Here is an 18,919-nt window from a genome sequence, read left to right as displayed (position 1 = left end):
AGGGGACACAGGTTCGTGCCCCGGTCCGGGAAGGTCCCACATGCCACGGAGCGGCTGGGCCCGTGAGCCATGGCCGCTGAGCCTGTGCGTCCGGAGCCTGTGCTCCGCAACGGGAGAGGCCACAACAGTGAGAGGCCCACGTACCACAAAAAATGTAAAAATAAAAATAAAAAATAAAAAACCTATCCTGTATCTCTAAGCAGGGAAGAACGGTTTCCTTCTCTCCGCCCCCCACCCCATATCTGTCTCTGACTGTATTGACTATATTTGCTTATTTTCTGTATTCTTGGTGCGCTGGCATTTGGGGCCTTGGTCCTGGAGAGACAGCCCTCCCAGTCTGAGCCTCCCCACAGCGAACTGGCCCCTCAGCCACTCTCACCCACTGCGCCGACATGCCCCCTGCCCCAGACCCCCTCAGAGATGGGCACTGGACAAGCAGCACTGCCCCTAGCGCTCAGGCCTGCCAGAATTATTCAAACTGTCCAATCCTAAATTTGCCATGTGTACCTGTGCTGCCTCACCCATTCCTTCCTGTGAAAACCCCAGTTAAGGCTCTGGGCCACATTCTCTTCACTTCTGCTTCTGCCTCCTGACCCAAACCTATGCTCCTGATGGGGTGGCCCCTTCTCTTGAGAAATGTGAATAATAAATTCTTCCTTCAAGGCAGACGTAGAGAATGGACTTAAGGACACGGGGTGGAGGGGGGGAAGCTGGGAAGAAATGAGAGAGTGGCATGGACATATATACACACGACCAAATGTAAAATAGCTAGCTAGTGGGAAGCAGCCACATAGCACAGGGAGATCTGCTCGGTGCTCTGTGACCACCTAGAGGGGTGGGATGGGGAGGGTGGGAGGGAGACACAAGAGGGAGGGGATATGGGGACATATGTATATGTATAGCTGATTCACTTTGTTATAAAGCAGAAACTAACACCATTGTAGAGCAATTATACTCCAATAAAGATGTAAAAATAAATAAATAAAAACTGAAAAAAAAAGTTCTTTCTTCAAAGGCAGTTGTCTCCGTTTCTGTCACCTTATCATAGGTGATTAAAACAAATCCTGGGCACAAATTTTATTTTAATTAATTAATTAATTAATTTTAAAATAAATTTATTTATTTAGTTTTGGCTGCATTGGGTCTTTGTTGCTGTGCATGGACTTTCTCTAGTTGCGGCGAGTTGGGGCTACCCTTCATTGCAGTGTGCGGGCTTCTCATTGAGGTGGCTTCTCTTGTTGCGGAGCACGGGCTCTAGGCGCACGGGCTTCAGTAGTTGTGGCACACGGGTTCAGTAGTTGTGGCTTGCAGGCTCTACAGCACAGGCTCAGTAGTTGTGGCGCACAGGCTTAGTTGCTCCACGGCACGTGGGATCTTCCCGGACCAGGGCTCGAACCCGTGTCCCCTGCATTGGCAGGCGGATTCTTAACCACTGTGCCACCAAGGAAGTCCCCTGGGCACAAATTTTAGAACAAAGGTGCAGTGCTGCTCAGGAATGCCAGGAACGTGGCTCTAGAAGCTGGAGGCCAGCAGCCCAGAGTGGAGGGAATGTGGTCCCGCCCACACCTTGAACACGCGCAGGGGCTTCTGCTATGGAGACAGGGGCTATGACGCCAGAGTGGTGGGGACAGTGGGGCCCTGGGCACAGATGGACACAGGCACCACAGGGAGGCCATGGGTCCATGCAGTCTCCTGGGTTCATACAGGGCCTTCATATGCCCAGAAGGTTTTGTAACATTTGCTAAATGAGGACAATGTGACCACAGCAGTTCCCATACTCTCTCAGGTCCCCCGTCATACTTCCCCTCTGGCTGGAGTGGCTCTGGGGGTGGCACTCTCGGGATCTGGCCAAGGGGAAGTTGAGTTGTGGGAACATGGGTTGGGGGTCAGTGGAGAACACACGTCCTCCCCAGCCACTTGGTTAGGAAGTTACTGCCAGACATCCTGGCGTAGAAAACAGCTTCCGGGAACACCCGTGGCAACTAACCAGGAGGAAGGAGTGAATCACCCTAACTTTTGGAAGAGGATTAAACATCCGCTGATTTAACAGGAAACGCTGACATTGACAAGATAACGTGGACCCTAACAGCCAGTGTGACAAGGACATGATGTAAGAAGTTTCGTCAGGTCAGCAGGGACATTTTAGATTAGTCATGGCCCAGGAAAAGCACACGACCCTGAGGCTTCCCAGCTTATGGAAGAAACTTGACAAAGTTCTCTCCAGCTGTGACAGTAGGTCCTAATAATGTATGCGATACAACCAGTAACGAGTTGTCACGCGGAAAGTCTTGTAAAATAGCAGTGACAATTTTTTTCAATCAGTTATGCTGGAGGGACTAAATTATCTTTTTCTTTTCTCCCTGGACAATGATATTGCAAAATTGTTATAAAAACAGACAATTAAAAATGTAGATGAGGGAATTCCCTGGCGGTCCAGTGGTTAGGACTCTGGGCTTTCACTGTCGAGGGCCCGGGTTCAATTCTTGGTTGGGGAACTAAGATCTACAAGCCACGCAGCAGGGACAAAAAAAAATTTTAAGAACGTGGATGAAAAAAGAATCACAGTGGAGTAGCAGGCAGTTATGAATAAAAGCTGTGGGCTTTTTCTAGATTTTGTGATGTTTGTGCCATTTATTGATATTTTTCATGTTTAATTTGTTGTGATTTTTTTCTCTCATTCTGAATAAGTGTGTTTCTAATTTTATCAAAATAATTCTGCATTTTTTCTTAAAGAGAGTCCTATTGACTCCAGGCTGCCCCACACCTGGGCAGGCCCAGCCCCACATTTACCTGGTGGTACGTCGGCCAAGTGGAGATGCGCCTGAGGCTGCACACCATGCTGCCCTCTTCCTGAGACACGGGCATCTTCTCCATCTCAGGGCGGGCAGGTGCTCGTGGAGCAGGACTCAAAGGTCCTCCCCAGAAGGGAAAAGGCTGCCCAGCTGGCCGAGAGGAAACAAAGGTGGCCTTCACTAAGAGCCACCACTGAGCAGGTGGCAGGACCAGCCAGGTGTGGGGGGGATGCAGACACGGTCTCTTGCAATATTCGCGGAGCCTGTCTTTGCGAGTCCGCCTGCTCGCGAAGACCCGCTTGTCCCACCGTCGTCAACGCTGGCAGCGCCTTCGAGGCTGTCCGCGGATGGACGTGCGCGGAGCAGCGGCGATGGGCCCTGCCTTCTCGCTTCTGCTCACCCGTGAGCGAGCCCTCTTCCTGCCCGTTCGGTGCCGCGTTTCCGCTCTTGTGCTTTCGGTGGTGATTCTGAGGCTTCTGTGGCCCCCAGCCGAGGGCTCTTCACATCCAGAGTCCTGAGCGCAGGAGGCCGGGACGTGCCCCGCGGAGGAACCCGTGTGCCGGGCAAGCTCCGTCCAGGCCGAGGGACAGCGCTGCCGGCCGGGTCAGTGCTTAACGAGCCAACGATGGTGTCTGTTCACTAAGTGGTCTTTTTGTGTTGACTCGTCGGGGAAAACGCCGTGAGGAGAGGCTGGCAGGAAGCAGCCCAGTGTTTCCCCAGGAGCCGTGGGTAAGAGTTTGCAGAGACCACATAGAGCATGACTTTGAGAATACTGACAATTGACTGTAACCAATAAAAGAATCACCTCCAGAATATATAAAGAACTCCTACAAATCAATAAGAAAAAGACTCTCAATAGAAAGGTGACCAAGGCATCTAACCAAGCCTCACAGGAAGAGCTGCAGATGACAGACAGACCCAGGACGAGCTGCAGGCCTCTCTCACCACCGCCACTGGACAAGAGCCACAGCCACACAGACACCTCTGCACCCTTACCAGAAAGGCTGAAACTGTGACACTGTTAGTGTCCAGGGTTGGCAAAAGTCTCCCACATTGCTGGTGGAAGTATGAACTTTTATTTTTGTGTGGATTCTTGGAAAGCTGTTTGGCATTATTTTCTACAAGTGAACATAGCACGTCCTACTTCACCAGACACAAGGACATATATGTGTGGTATCCAAACACATGGATGAGAATGTGCCCAGAAGCATTTTCCATAACAGCCAAAGTCTGGCACCAACACCTAAGCCCGCTCTTGCAGAAGCACTGAGAGGCAGGACCCCAACGGCGGACCAGACCCTCACATGCCCGTGATGTGAGCAGCAACAAAAAGACCTTCAGTGGAACTCAAGACAAAACGTTGGGTGACACAGGCCAGTCACCAAACAATGCAGGAGTGGCTGTTTCTGGGCCTTCCAGGCAGGCTGGCAGGTCTGTGTGTACATTAGTTTGCCTGGGTTCCCACACAAAGCACCACAAGCTGGGTGACTTAAACAACGTTGATTCTCCCACTGATTAATATGCTGAAACTCTAGCCCCCATGTAATGGCATTTGGAGGTGGGCCTTTGAGGATAATTAGGATTGGATGAGGTCATGAGGGTGGGGCCCCATGATGGGATTAGTGTCCCCACCCCCATGTGCCAGCACAGGCAAAAGATGGTGTCTGCAGGCCAGGAAGCGGGCCCTCACCAGAACCAACCACACTAGCACCCTGATCTCCAACTTCCAGCCTCCAAAACCAAGATAAATGTCTGTTGTTTAAGCTGCCTGTCTGGAATTTTGTTATGTGTCCCAAGCAGAGGTTTAGATTTAAGCTTCATCTAGAAGCTGCTAATTATTTTGGAAGGTATTCCAAGGAGGTCAGGGGACAGTTTGGTGGAAGTATGTTTGCCATTTTAGTTACTATGCTGTATCAGAAAGCAGTTAAAGTCTGCAGAAATGGTCAGATGTGGATTTTTCTTTTCAAGATGTTTTTCCTGTACTCCACTTTCTCACAAATGGAGAAAGATATGTCCTGAAATCCTGCGTCCTTAGAAGTCAGCTGGTTTGGATTATGGGGAGTGGGCTTCAATAGAAACCTCGGCTTCTTACAGGCACCATGGCTGGGTCACAACCCTCCCGGGGCCAAGAAGCAGGTTGGCCTGGGGCTGGCTGGGGGTTGCTGAGGAGAGGAGGAGGAGTGTGGGCCCTGTGGCCTCAGGGCGTGGGGAGGGCTGGCAGTGAGCTAAATGCTCCAGGGCGCAGGGGCCCATCTGGGGAGCCCCAGGCGAAGGGATGTCCTTGCCTTTTCAGCATCACTGCCCCAGGGCTTTGCACCCCATTTCCCCTGTTTGTATATTTGTCTTCCTGGTAGCTCAGTCCTGGCTCCTTCTGTCCACGGCCAGGCACCGAGATACCAAGTGGCGTTTCCCACCTTATTTTTCAGTTTGCTCTTGTCTGTCTGCCCCAGAACTCAGCCCCAGGGTGGGCAGGGGTGCCAGCCCAGCGCCTCGGTGCACAGCCGGTGCTGCAACAGGATTGGGAGCCGAGTCCCCCCCACCCTCAGGGGTTGGCTCCGGTCTTTGGGCCCCTCCCTGGCCCTGCCCTCCCTCTCTCCAGCCTCCGCAGCCCCTCCCAGCAGGCCTAACACACTTCAGGCATTTCCTCCCTACTTCGCCCTCCCCGGACATTATCCTCCCCTGGTTGTGTCCCCTGCCCCGTTCTCCTCCTCCTATGGGGCCCTGCAGCCCCTGCTCACCCTGCCGTGCCGGGGCCTGTCTCAAGGGAGGGCAGCCCACAACGACGCAGCAGGGATCAGGAAGTTCCCCGGGAAGCGCCTTGGCCCACGACGCCCGGCTCGGCTACGCTCATTACAATCCGCGGTCAGGCCCACAGGGGCGGGGACCCCGGAGCACTGTCAGGCGATGGGGCAGGGTGACCCGCGTGGACGCGACCCCCACACGTCCTCGAGACAACGCTGGGGGGCAGGGCAAGGGCTGGATTCACTGCCTTCCCTGGGAGTGCGGTGGGGGCGGGTCTTTCACAGCGGGGAAGGGTCCGGAAGGCCCGGGGTGGGGTCGCTTTAGGTCGCCCACGAGGTCGGGGTCCAGAGGGAAGGATGCCAGCCCCTCAGGCTTCCCAAGTGAGAGATGATGGGAGGGAGCTCCTCCTGAAAGGAACCCCCCCGTCTGTGATGAGGACAGGGGCCGGGCGCCTGGGGTTGCTCGCGGCGGGGCAGGGTCCACGCGTCCGAAGATCCCGCAGACTGAGCCGCCCATGCACGGCTGGTGGGAGCACACAGGGCAGACAGGCCGTCCCAGCCCCAGAGCCATCTCCATAGCCTTCCTCCTCCACCATGGACGCCCAGACTGGGGCCCAGAGGGCCTGGCTCCTCCCCGGACCTCACCCTGGGACCCCCCACCCCGAGACCCCAAACCCTTCCCCGCCCCTCTGACTCCAGACGGGGGCCCCCTAGGGCAGGGCCTGGCCTCCAGACGCCACTCTGGGGAGCTGGGGCAGTGCCGCACGTTTGCCGGGTCGCCCTGAGCAACCGCGAGCCGTGAGCAGGATCCCGGTGCCGCGTGGGAGGCGTCCGTCTGCGCAGGCGCGTGCCCGGGCACCGTAGGTGCAAACACCTCGCGCCGGTGTCTGCAGGTCGTGTGCCTGTCTCGTCGGGCCACCAGACCTCGTCGGGCCACCAGACCCATCCACCTGCCCGGCAGGCCGCCGAGCTCGGACCTCGGCCCACCCACTGCTCCGCAGGCCCGCCCCGCTCGTGCCCCGCCCCCATCCCGCAGGCCACACCCCGGCCCCGCCCAAGGCCCCGCCCCGCGGATGCGCGCCTGCGCAGTAACGGCAGGCGCAGTCGGAAGCACGGCGCGGACCGCGGGGCACAGCTGGGGACAGCTGCCCCTCTTGCCCGCAGTGCTGACCCCGCAGTCGTCCTCCACTGGGGCTCGGGCCGCCCTGGCCGGGGATGGCGGCGGCGGCCGAACCCGGGGCCCGCGCCTGGCTTGGCAGCGGCTCCCCGCGCCAGGGCAGCCCGACCTCCAGCCAGGAGCTGGGCGCCGGAAGCAGCTCGCGGTCGGGGCCGGGGTCCGGGCCGGGGTCGGGGCCGGGGTCCGGGCCAGGGTCGGGGCCGGAGCGGGCGGGCGCTAGGCCCCTGGGCCCCGCCGCGCCGGGTCACAGCTTCAGGAAGGTGACGCTCACCAAGCCCACCTTCTGCCACCTCTGCTCCGATTTCATCTGGGGGCTGGCCGGCATCCTGTGTGACGGTGAGCGCCCGCGACCCCATCGCAGACCCCAGTACCTGGGCCAGAACGGGCACCTCACCTCTGACCTCTGCACTTCCAGCAATGGCCTCCCCAGGATAGAGCCCCTTGCCCCTCGGGGCAGGAGTGTGCCAGGCCCAGACCTCCCCGTGGAGGTGATGAGGACCAGCTCCTGCGGGGGGTCTGGGGGCGTCCAGTGGCCGCGGCCCCTCCCCCAGGACGGTGGAAAGATCTGCTCCCTAGGCGCCCTCACCTGGCTTGGGATCCAGTGGGGAAAGAACGTCGCGGCTGCGCAGGGCAGGTGCAGTGACTGGGGATGAGGCCAGCCAACCCTGAGCAGGTGCAAGGGGCAGCAGTGTGGCCAGGCAGGGCTGGCCTGGGCCACTGGCTCCCCTGGGCTGGTGCTGGTCCATTCTCTCCTGGGTGCACACTGCTGCCCACAGGGCCTGAGTGCTGGCGCTGCCCAGGCTCAGACTCCCAGAGAGCTGGGCCAGGCTTGCCACCCCGAGTGTGACATGCCCCAACAGGGCTCACACCCCGCTGCCAAGCCGGCCTGGCTGGGTGAGGAGGCCCTCCCTCCTCTGGCTCCTGGGCAGCTGACACGTGTGCTTCCAGGGTCGGCTCTTCTAATCCTGCTCATTTCCGCAGGGGACGGGGCGGGGAGCCTCTACCCTGCTCAGGGAGACGGGCCTTTGGCTCTGGGGACAGAGGGAGCACTCAGGCTGGAGCCTGCAGAGGAGACTGGGCGCCTCACACAGGATGCCTTCTGCCAGGGGAAGTGGCAGGTCCCCCTCGCGGGTATGGCCTCCTGAAGGTGGGCACTAGGTCTGAGGGGCGAAGAAGCTCATGGAAGGGAAATGGGGGTGGTGTGGAGGCCTTCACTGGGCAGCTGTGCGGACATTCTCCCCAACTCTGGATTCTCCCCAACTCTGGAGAATGAGCTGGTGACCTCAGCAAGCAGAGGGGCCTGACAAGGGCATGGGAGGAAGAGCCCCTTCCCCTGCCAGGGAGCACCCAGCATGTGGGGGGAGCAGGGACTATCTGCATGGGCCAGAGGAGGAAGCTGGGTGCCGCCTGCCCGCAGCCGAGCCAGGTTGGGTGCCTCACCTGGCCCCATGCCTCCCCAGGATGGGTAGGGTGCCCCCTTGCTGCCCCTGTGGGCCTTGTGAGCATAGATCACCACTGTTGGAGCCTCTGGGCTGTACTCCCTGGGCTGGGGCAGGTGCAGCCCTCATTGGGCCAGCCACCCTGCCTGCCTCGGGGTGCTGGGGGGATCCTGGTCTATCACAGACTGGCTGTGGTCTGGGCAGGCACATCGTGCGTGGGAAGGGTAATTAGGGGTGTATGCAGTTGTGGGGAGTGAGGGAAGAGTGTCCCTGGTGAAGCTGGTGTAGGGGGTAGGTAGAGGCGCAGGAGCTGGCCAAGTGCCCGCCTGCCCACCCACCCCCAGCAGAGACTTGAAAGAACTGGGCCTGTGTGTGCGTGCGTGTATAGGGCGCTGGACGGGGGACTCTCGGGACACCAGAACACACCGTCATCCAGGACGGTCAGAGCCACCAGGGCCCTGCTCCCCGCTCTGGGCTCTCTGGGGTGGGACAGAGGATCAGGTTGTCTCCATGCCCTCTCCCTGCCCCTATGACTAGGGCTAGGGTTAGGAAGCTTTGGGAGGGTGGGCCCACTGTCATAGGCCATCTGCCCCGTCACAGAATGCTGGCACCCTACCACGGCCCTTGGCGGTCCCCCTGGCTGCGGCCTCCCTCCTGTGTGCCAAGACCTAGGGTCTTTTGATTCCCGGGCAGGACAGGGGCCAACTCACGGGGCTCTCATTCCCATAGTCTGCAACTTCATGTCCCACGAGAAGTGCCTGAAGCACGTGAAGACCCCGTGTACGAGCGTGGCACCCAGCCTGGTCCGCGTGCGTATGGAGCATGGGCTACTGCACCTACGGGGGGAGGGTGCGGAGGGTCAGGGAGGCCAGCTTTTGTGGTGGTGAGTCAGGCCAGCATGTCGGATGGGGTGGGCAGTGGCCCAAGCACTGGGGGGCTGGGGTGGGAGTGTTCCCTTGTGCTGGTCTGGGTCCCTGAGCTGCAGACTGCATCCCTGCCTGTGAGCCCCTCCCAGGGCAGCAGCTGGGCCTCACTTCCCGATGGTTCTGACCCTGTCTTCTCCAGGGTCCCTGATACCCAGCACTGCCTCTCCTGCCTGTTGGTGGGCCTCCTCCACCTGTAATTTATCCGGGTGGCCTGAAGTGTATCACGGAGGGGAATAGGCCTGGGGGAGTGGTCAGCACCTGTGCAGCTGGATCAGGCCTGGGCAGGACCAGCCTGGGCCTGAGCTGCAGCGGGGGCTGTCTGAGATCACGGCCCAGGCAGCCCTGAGTTGGTTGTGCATGCAGGGAATGGGGAGGTCAGCATGCAGGGCAGTCCCCAGCAGGACCCCTTGGGAGCACCGAGGGGTGAGAGGCACACAGAGCATCCTGTTAATCGTGCTCGGGAGGACTGAGGGGTGTATAGCGGTCAGGCAGGTGGCCAGGGCTGGTGATGGGAGCTCCCTGGAACAGAGAGGAAGTGGGGCTTGGGGACCCGGTTGCCAGGCCTTAGGGCCCAGGCTGAGGCCGAGCTCTGCTCCTTCCAGGTCCCGGTGGCCCACTGCTTTGGCCCCCGGGGGCTCTACAAGCGCAGGTTCTGTGCCGTGTGCCGAAAGGGCCTGGAGGCACCCGGGGTTCGCTGCGAAGGTACCGCCAGGAGCCTGCCTGGCTCTTCTGGGGTCTAACTCCCTCCTCACCAGGGACCTGGCCTCTGCTGCCCAGGGTGGCCCAGCCCTCCCTGCGGTCAGGCGGTAGCTCTAGGGTGGGGTTCGGGGATTATGGAGCTGCCTGCACGGGGAGGCGGGGAGGCGGATGCAGGGGACCGGAGGGGCGCAGGCTGCGTGTTGAGGTGGGCCCGGAGGGTAGAGAAGCGGAGAAGCTGGTCCCCATCCCGCCGAGGGAGGGGGGACTGCTTCTGTCTCTCACGTCGGACCCCAAAAGTTTAAAGAATGTGCGGTCAGGGGAGGGGCGGCCCCAGACGGGAGCAGAGAGGCCAGCGAGAAGGGGTCTGGCAGGGTCGGTGGGCAGCGGCGAGAGGCCCCTAACCCTGCCCGCCCCCCAGTGTGTGAGCTGCACGTTCACCCCGACTGTGTGCCCTTCGCCTGCAGCGACTGCCGCCAGTGCCACCAGGACGGGCACGGGGACCACGTGAGTGCGCTGGGCCGGGGGCCGGAGGGCCGGGGAGGTGGGGGAGGCTCCGCCGAGCCTGCTGACAGCCCTCTCCGCAGGACACGCACCTCCACCACTGGCGCGAGGGAAATCTGCCCTCGGGCGCGCGCTGCGAGGTCTGCCGAAAGACTTGCGGCTCGTCCGACGTGCTGGCCGGCGTGCGCTGCGAGTGGTGCGGCGTCCAGGTGGGGCGGGGCGGAGGCCCTGGGGGCGGGGCGGGAGAGGCGCGGGTACGCGTGAGGCGGGGGCGGGGGCCCTGGGGGCGGGGCGGGATGGAGGTCGGGGCCAAGACCCGTGGGGCATGCTGCATCGTCCAGTGGCAAAGCAGGATGGGGGGCGGGGGTTCTGGGGACATCTCGTTTGGATTGGGGTGTTTTCCGGCTTTTGGGGTGGGGGTTCGTGCAGGGGAGACTCAGGGCTCTCTCTGGTTGGGGGTGGCGCCGCCGGCCCGTGGGAACTCAATGTGGGTCCCCGGGGAATCACTGAGAGCCGGCCTGGACCCAGGCCCTCTCCTGTACCAGGACCCCAGGCTCGAGCCCGTGCCCTCTCCCCCAGGCCCACTCGGTCTGCTCCGCGGCTCTCGCCCCCGAGTGCACTTTCGGGCGCCTGCGCACCATGGTCCTGCCGCCGGCGTGCGTGCGCCTGCTGTCCCGCAACTTCAGCAAGATGCACTGCTATCGGATCTCCGAGAGCACGGCCCCTGAGCCGGGTGAGCAGGGCGGCGGGGAGCGGGCGTCTGGGGTGGGGGCCGGGCCTTGACTGAGGCCAGCTGTGACCGTCCCATAGGGGAGGGAGAAGACAGCGTGGACGGAAGCGCCCCCGCCGGCCCAGGTAGAGAGGTGATGGCACTAGAGTCCAGTAAGTGCCCCTTAGCTGTGCCCAGCCCCCCATCCCATGCCCCGTTCCCCCATCCCGTGCCTCGTTCCACGGATTTGCACCCACTTCCCTGTGGCCCAGGCAAGCAGACTCTGAAGATCTTTGACGGCAACGACGCGGTGCAGCGAAACCACTTTCGTGTCATCACCGTCCCCCGCCTGGCCAAGAGTCAGGAGGTGCTGGTAAGAGGGACCCCACAGCTGCCTCGCAGGCCCGTCCCTGGGGGGCTGCGGGGACCCAGCGTGGCCTGGCTCCGCTCACGCCCACCCCCACCCCCCTCCAAGGAGGTGGCGCTGCGGGCCTACTACATCACGGAGGACCCTCAGGGCTTCCAGCTGCAGGCGCTCCCTGCACCCGCTCTGACTGGCGACACCGGGGCCTCGGGAAAGGTCTGGAGTGGTGGGACCACCGAGGAGGAAGGCAGTAGAGGCCCAGGGGCCCGAGACGTTCCCAGCATCACTCGCATTCCCGAGGCCTGGATCATTCGCGCTCTGCCCCGCACCCAGGAGGTCCTGAAGATCTACCCTGCCTGGCTCAAGTGAGACCCAGGTCCCCGGTAGGGTCCGCGGAGGGAGGGAGGGGTGGGGGCTGTGCGACTCCAGCTCCTGAGCTTGTCCCCTGCAGGGTGGGTGTGGCCTACGTGTCCATGCGTGTGACCCCGCAGAGCACTGCCCGGACTGTGGTGCTGGAGGTCCTCCCGCTGCTCGGACGCCAGGTATGTGTGCTGGGCCCGCCCTGCCTGGCATGGTGGCCCCATGTGGGTCTTCGGGAGGCCGGGGTCGGGGGTGCGTTAGGGCTGGTCCAGGCTTGATGCCCTGAACTCCACCCCAACAGGCCGAGGGGCTGAAGAGCTTCCAGCTGGTGGAGGTACTCATGGGCAGCAGGCAAGGTGAGTGGGCAGCCTGTAGTCAAAGCCCTGACCAGTCCTACCCCTAGGTGCCCGGGGTCCCAGGGCAGGTGCTTTTGGAGGTGGCCGCAGGGCCTGGGGCTAATAGTGGTGTCTCTCAACTCTGCAGTCCAGCGCATGGTGCTGGCGGACGAGGAGCCCTTGCTTGATCGGCTTCGTGAGATCCGGCAGGTCAGTGGGTGTGGACACTGGCCCCTGGGGAATGGCTGGCCTTTGGCCATGGCTTCTACCTCGTAAAGAGGGAGTCTGTCTTCCCTTAGGACACAAGGCCATGCTGGCGGGCAGCTAAGCGTCCCGGCCAGCAGTGCCTCCCCTTCGCAAGTTCCCTGTGTGTCCTTTCTCTCCTCTCCTTTCCCATCTTGGTGGCGTTCAGCCTGGGGTGTCTTCCCTTTGGCCCCCTTTGTGGACGGGGGGTGGGGAGGCCCATCCCCTAGTGCTCTGCTCAGCGTTCCCCCCCTCCCCGCAGACGTCCCTGCGGCAGATGAGCCAGACGCGGTTCTATGTGGCTGAGAGCAGAGTGGTGGCCCCACGTGTCTCTCTGTTCGTGGGTGGTCTGCCCCCTGGCCGGTCCCCCCAGGAGTATAGCAGTCTGCTGGAAGAGGCTGTGGCCAGCAAAGGTGCGACTGCCTGGGCTGGTCCGGGGCGCTTGGCCAGGTGGGTGGCAGGGCGGGAGTCCTGAGAGCAGGTGTGTGGGCTGCTGGGCTGAGGCTGCGTCCTCCGGCTGCCCCGCTCCCCGCAGGCACTTGCTGAGCCTTTGCCGAGCTGGTTCCTGGCCCAGAGGGTCTCTGTCCTCACCTCTGGGGCCCAGAGCCCATCACCTCCTCTGAGGAGGTTCTGAGCCCCCTGCTCTGGGCCCTGGGGGGGTGCCCTGTGCCTGGAGTGGGGGGGCACTTCCTGGGAGAGCTGCGCTGTTGGGTGGTGTGAACTTACTCTTGGCCTGGGAGGCCGGGTGGGGCTGCCTGGGGTGGCGGCCCTGGGTTGGGGGCCTGGGGGGCAGGTCCCTGGCGTCCGACCGCAGCCTGCCGCCCCGCCCCCCCATCTTCGCAGCTGGCCTGGTGTCCGTGAGCCACGTCTACTCCACACAAGGTGAGCCTCCCACGGGTTGTGGTCAGGTTGGGTCTGAGGTCACTCCCTGGAGTAGGTGGAGCAGCCTTGCCCTCTTGCTTCACCTTGTTTAGGACCCGTGGGCCAGGGAAACGTTGGTGTTTCGTTTCCTGGTTCACGGCTGTGATGCTTTTGTTAAAACATGACTGAGGTGCAGAGAATGTTTTCTCCACAACTTCTTGTGCTCATGGGTACCATCTTTTATGGCGGGAAACTTAGGTCTCCCCAGTGGGAGAACAGTACCGTGAGGCCCGTCTCCCCTCTGTGGGTCCATAGCACTTACCAATGTCCTCCATGCCCCTCGTGGGTCCTGGGTGGGTGTGTGTCTGCTCCACCCTGCCTCAAGGTGGCCTTGCTCTGTCCACCCAGCATCTCCTGTCTCTGAGCCCGGCTGTCCTTGGAGGCTCCCCCTGGGGGAGGGAGTCACGCACTGCGGGGACGCCTTGGGACAGGCTGGCCTGAGGTGGGCTGTGGCCAGAACTGGGGCCATTCAGCTGTGGGAGGAGGCGAGGCTGCAGCCCAGACACCATGAGGGTCGGGGCAGGACACGTAACTGAGCTCACGGCCCACCTGCCACAGGTGCCGTGGTGCTGGACGTGGACTGCTTTGCGGAGGCCGAGCGGCTATACATGCTGATCAGGGACACGGCTGTGCACGGCCGGCCGCTGACAGCCCTGGTGCTCCCAGACGTGCTGGTGAGTGGCGCCGGGGCGGGGCCTGGGGCCATAGCTTCCACGGCCAGTTTGTCTAATACCTGGTCAGTTGGAGCAAAGTCCGAGTTTGTGCACGGCTGATTCACACCGAGGGAGGGGCCCGAGATCCGATGGTGAGAGGCCTGCACGCTGGTTGACTGGCCCTGCAGTGGCCGCCTCTTCAGGGCTGGCCTGTGTTTGTGGCTGTGTGCGCGGCCCTCGCAGAGTCGTGGGCCCTGGCCCCGCTTTTCCTGCCCTGGAGGCCTGTGGAGCCCTGCTCGCACCCTGGGCCTTCTCTGGTCAGTAGGTGATGCTCCCTGACCCTGGAGGCTGTCCCAAAGCCCCAGCAGTGCTCCAGACCCCGCCCTGCGCTGTGTGCCCCAAGGACCCCCCGAGATGACCGGACCCCAGTTCAGGCCAAGCAGAAGTAGAGCAGAATGAGTTCAGGGTCTGTGACTGGGTGAGCCACGTCTTCAGGTTTCTGCTGCCCTGTCCTACCATCCAGACAAGGAGGCGGCCACTGCAGGTCAGGGTACCCCTCCGCCGGCTCCACGGGCAGAGACGGGTGGGTGATGCCGACACGCACTTTCTCTCTCCTGGCAGCTGCCTGCCCTGGGCTGAGCAGGTAAGTGGTGACCGCAGGCAGCTCGGCCCGGTGGCTCACACGTCACCCCAGTGTGTCCTCGGCCTTGAGCCACGGCCGAGCCCGTGTGCGGCCGCTGCCCGCTGTGTCTGCGCCTGTTTGTCTCCTGTCACCCAGCAACCCCCATCATGGGGACCCCAGCCCCCGTCCTCACCACGTGGGGAATCCTGCTCCCTGCCCCCTGCCCACTCTCGCGGGCACTGTTTCTGCCGTTGTGTTTGGGGGCAGGCTTTGTCCCGTGGCCCAGGGGAGGTGTGGGGCCACCCTGCGAGCCAGGCTGCTCCTCCTGACTGCCGTGTGGGTGGGCAGGGGCCTGGCAGCGGGCTGGCTCTCAGAGGGGCAGGCGGGGTCCTGCATGGGCTTCCAGCCTAGGCTCGTGGGCCACGTGGGTCTGGTGGTGGGCGTGGTCTGAGGACACGTGGCGTGGCAGCTCTGGTGGTCGATGGGCTCAGAGCTCCAGGCTGGCCAGTGTCTTCCCGCCCCACCGGCCAGGGGTCTGTGGGCGCCCCTTCTGCTGTGGGATGCAGCCCAAGCAGGCAATGGTGAGGTGGGGTGGCCGTGTGGCCTTCCTCTGGAGGGGCCGGCCCCAGACTGGCTCAGGCAGGTGGCCTGAGGGGCAGGGGCCTCCACTGCCAGGCCGCGTGCTGGGGGAGGCCCGGCTCTGTCTCCGGGGGGCCGGCCAGCCCGCCCTAACGCGGCCCCATCTGTCAGCACCTGAAGCTGCCCCCAGACTGCTGCCCCCTGCTGGTGTTTGTGAACCCCAGAAGCGGAGGCCTCAAGGGCCGTGACCTGCTCTGCAGTTTCCGGAAGCTGCTCAACCCCCACCAGGTCTTTGAGCTGACCAACGGGGGGCCGCTGCCCGGGTGAGCCTGCCAGAAGGGGTACCTGCCTGTGCCCGTCCCCCGGCCAGCAGGAACAGGTTGGGGTTTGGTGGGTCGGAACCCTTGAGGGCACCCTGGGTGGGGATGAGCTGCAGCCCCTTCTGCCCCAGGGGTGACCTCCTGTCCCTGCTTGTTCGCGGCTGTGGCCAGTGCCGGGACACGTCCTGTCTCCCTGCCGCCAGGTTCCACGTGTTCTCCCAGGTGCCCTGCTTCCGGGTGCTGGTGTGTGGCGGGGATGGCACCGTGGGCTGGGTGCTCGCTGCCCTGGAGGAGATGCGGCACCGCCTGGCTTGCCCAGAGCCTGCCGTGGCCATCCTGCCCCTGGGCACAGGTGGGGTCAGCTGGCACGTTGGGGGATGGGGCCCCGGGCTTGGAGGGGCGAGGGGTGGGTGTGGAGAGTCAGCATGTGTCTTGCTGGTGTCCAGGGAATGACCTTGGCCGGGTCCTCCGCTGGGGGGCGGGCTACAGTGGAGAGGACCCGTTCTCTGTGCTGGTGTCGGTGGACGAGGCAGATGCTGTGCTCGTGGACCGCTGGACCATCCTGCTGGACGCTCATGAGGCCGGCAGTGGGGAGAACAGCGTGGCAGACACAGAGCCCCCCAAGGTACTGGTGTGCCCGGGCAGGGGTGGTGCACCCGGTGTGTGTCTCTCTACCACGTCTGTCCAGGTGTTGGTCCTCATCCCAGCCATGCCTTGGCGTTGGCGCCAGCACTGTCCCCTCGTGGACATGGGTGCCGGGCCTGAGGATGACTGGCTCAGAACCTGAGTGTGGGGCAGTCACTGGACAGAGCAGCTCTGTGACAGGAGGCCGGGCCCACCGTGGGGGCGGCGGGGAGCACCTGGTGGGGGCCGACTGGGGCCAAGGGAGAATGCATCTTGTTCTCAGATCGTGCACATGAGTAACTACTGTGGGATTGGCATCGACGCGGAGCTAAGCCTGGACTTCCACCAGGCACGAGAGGAAGAGCCCGGCAAGTTCACGAGCAGGTGCCGTGGGGCAGGGGTGGGTGCGGGGCTGCCCCTGGCAACCACGTACTTCCTGGGGGTTCGCCCCTGTGACTGTAGGTCCCCCCGCCAGGTTCCACAACAAGGGCGTGTATGTGCGGGCTGGGCTGCAGAAGATGAGCCACTCCCGCGGCCTGCACAGGGCCCTGCGGCTGCAGGTGGACCAGCAGGAGGTGCAGCTGCCCAGCATCGAGGGGCTCATCTTCATCAACATCCCCAGGTGCCTGCACGTGGGGCTCCCGGGGCTCCAGCCCCCCTCCAGCCTCCCGTCCGGCCTCACCCTGACCTGTGTGCCCCTCCCTCTTGGTGCAGCTGGGGCTCGGGGGCCGACCTGTGGGGCTCCGACAGTGACTCGAGATTCGAGAAGCCGCGCATGGATGACGGGCTGCTGGAGGTGGTGGGGGTGACGGGCGTCGTGCACATGGTGAGCGCGGGGGCGGGGGACCGGGGGGCTGGGCTGTGGCGCTGGGGCCCGCTGAGCGTGGCTCCCCCTCTCCCCCACCAGGGTCAGGTCCAGGGTGGGCTGCGCTCCGGCATCCGCATTGCCCAGGGGTCCTACTTCCGTGTCACCCTCCTCAAGGCCACACCCGTGCAGGTGGATGGCGAGCCCTGGGTCCAGGCTCCCGGGCACATGATCATCTCAGCCGCAGGCCCGAAGGTATGCCAGGTGTGGGGTGGGCAGGGGGCTCGCTGCCGGCAGGCCTCGCCTGTGCAGAGTGGCCGGCATGGCCTTGGTGCCCAGCGGTCCTGTTGCGGCTGGTTCTTCCCTGACTCGGGGAGGTCATGAGGCTGGACGAGGCCGGCCAGCCCTTAGGGAGCCCCCTCCCCACAAGCCGCGGTCACAGCATGCCCCGCTCTTTCCCCTTCTGTAAGATGGGCTGAGATGTCAGCGGCCGTCCTCAGACCCGGCACCAGGTGGCCTGCAGTATTGCACAGCCCTCAGACCTTGCCTGTCTCGGGACAGGTCCACATGCTCAGGAAGGCCAAGCAGAAGCCCAGGAAGGCGGGGACCCCCAAGGATATGCGAGCAGATGGGGCGCCTGCCCCTGAGGGGGACTCCAAGTAGAAGCGGGTCCTGGAGCAGCGCTCGCTGGTGGATATACTCACCCACAGCCCTGACCTTGGGTGTTTCCCTCTTGTCCCGTCCCTGTGCCACACAGAAACTGCTGGGTGGGTAGTGGGCACTTCCCCTCTGGCCTTCGTACCAGTGATGGGTGGGCACGGGGCTCTCTGGGGCCCAGGCCACTGTCCTGGAGGGCACACACTCCTCCCCAGGTCCCTCTGCCCTCTCTGCCCCCTCCAGCCAGGCAGTGCTGTGCCTCACCTCATGCCCCCTGGGCTGTCCCCCCGGGCTGTCCCCCCGGATGCTCCTACAGGGCAACTGGCTCTCTGGGCCCTGGGGTTGCCCAGCACAGACATGGGACACCCTGGCCACTAGCTCTTTGGCCTCACCTCTCCACTGAGGGCTGTCCTGGGGGACATGCCTCTCCAGGCCCGGGTGGTGTCTGGCCGGCCCAGTCGGAACCTGGCTGGTAGCCCTGGAGTGACAGGGCTGGGACAGGAGGGCCCCGCAGAGGCCAGGTGGTGCCCAGGAGGTAGCAGGAGCCTGACTGGGAGCCCAGAGGAAGTGCGGAGAGCGTGCAGGGAGCGGCTTTAATCAGCAAGGTCAACGCGGTACGTGATCACCGCGGCACTCGGCCTCCCATTTGCCGATAGTCAGCCCACGGGTGCCGTGTCCGCTGCCGGGCAGACGGGACTCGTATGGTCTCTGTGCTTCTCCACGTGGAGACTCGGCGACACAGGATGCAAACGTGGCTGTCTGGTGGGCCACTCGCAGAGCCCCTACCACAGAGCCCCAGAGTTCAGCCGGCCCAGAGTCCTGACTTGGCCCCCAGAAGAGCCCGACCCCAGCTGCCTGGGAGCCCCCAAAGCCCCCGAGAAGGGTCCACAAGCCCCTCTCCCGATTGTCTGGTCTCTTTGCCTTTGGCGCTGTCTTGCCACTGGGCCCTCGCACCCTGGGTGGTGGCCTTGCCCTGACATTCGGCCTCAACCTTAGACATGGCCCTGCCCAGCCCTGTACCCGCCAAGCTCGTGCCAAAACTGCCCAGACACGTGCATCGGAACAGCCGTGGGTGGTGGCCTGTCCTCGCCACATGCCTCTAGTAGCTGGTGTGCATCCCCCAGGTCTGCGTCCTGGGGGCGGCATCAGCTTTTGCTTTGCGGGCCCCGTTGGTCGATTTGAACTGTCTTGTAAAATGTGGTTCAGGTGAACGTGTCCTCTGTGCGTGCGTGAGTCTGTGCGCCCGGAGGGGCTGCGTGGGCTCTGCACCCCCTCCCTCATGTGTAACTTATCACCTGAAGGTGACCGTAATTTATATCTGGGACAAATATAGTCTGGGCATCCTGTCCTGCTGCCGTCTCCTGCGTCTGTGCCTGAGGCCAGTGTGTTGGGGGAGGAGGGCTGGGGTGTGGGGGCCGGTTGGGCAGCCCAGCAGCTGCCAGGGCCCTCTGC

At 63.0% G+C, this 18,919-nt stretch overlaps 1 protein-coding gene across 8 annotated transcripts; it reads left to right on the top strand.

The window, feature by feature from the left end:
- The first annotated feature begins 5,452 nt into the window (after positions 1–5,452).
- DGKQ (diacylglycerol kinase theta) lies at positions 5,453–18,813 on the top strand. 8 transcript variants are annotated; one of them, XM_082609472.1, is made up of 24 exons: positions 5,453–5,654; positions 8,879–8,958; positions 9,678–9,777; positions 10,239–10,278; positions 10,359–10,484; positions 10,855–11,008; positions 11,086–11,157; positions 11,257–11,357; positions 11,460–11,713; positions 11,800–11,890; positions 12,010–12,064; positions 12,192–12,253; positions 12,549–12,699; positions 13,130–13,168; positions 13,766–13,881; positions 14,384–14,503; positions 15,233–15,384; positions 15,585–15,733; positions 15,828–16,006; positions 16,289–16,389; positions 16,481–16,627; positions 16,720–16,831; positions 16,913–17,065; positions 17,372–18,813. In XM_082609472.1, the coding sequence occupies exons 1-24, from the start codon at positions 5,506–5,508 to the stop codon at positions 17,471–17,473; spliced, it is 2,805 nt and encodes a 934-aa protein (XP_082465598.1). In that variant the 5' UTR covers positions 5,453–5,505; the 3' UTR covers positions 17,474–18,813. The 8 variants fall into 8 exon arrangements, with proteins under 8 accessions (XP_082465598.1, XP_082465593.1, XP_082465596.1 ...); XM_082609467.1 differs by having other exon boundaries at positions 5,567–7,046; positions 10,193–10,278; XM_082609470.1 differs by having other exon boundaries at positions 5,567–7,046; positions 10,193–10,278; positions 17,281–17,408.
- The last annotated feature ends 106 nt before the right edge of the window (positions 18,814–18,919 follow it).

Source organism: Mesoplodon mirus, assembly GCF_964341445.2.
Source record: "Mesoplodon mirus genome assembly, chromosome: 2".
NCBI classification, from domain to species: domain Eukaryota; kingdom Metazoa; phylum Chordata; class Mammalia; order Artiodactyla; family Ziphiidae; genus Mesoplodon; species Mesoplodon mirus.
Note: the sequence above shows the minus strand (reverse complement) of the source record. Positions and strands in the feature narration are given on the sequence as shown.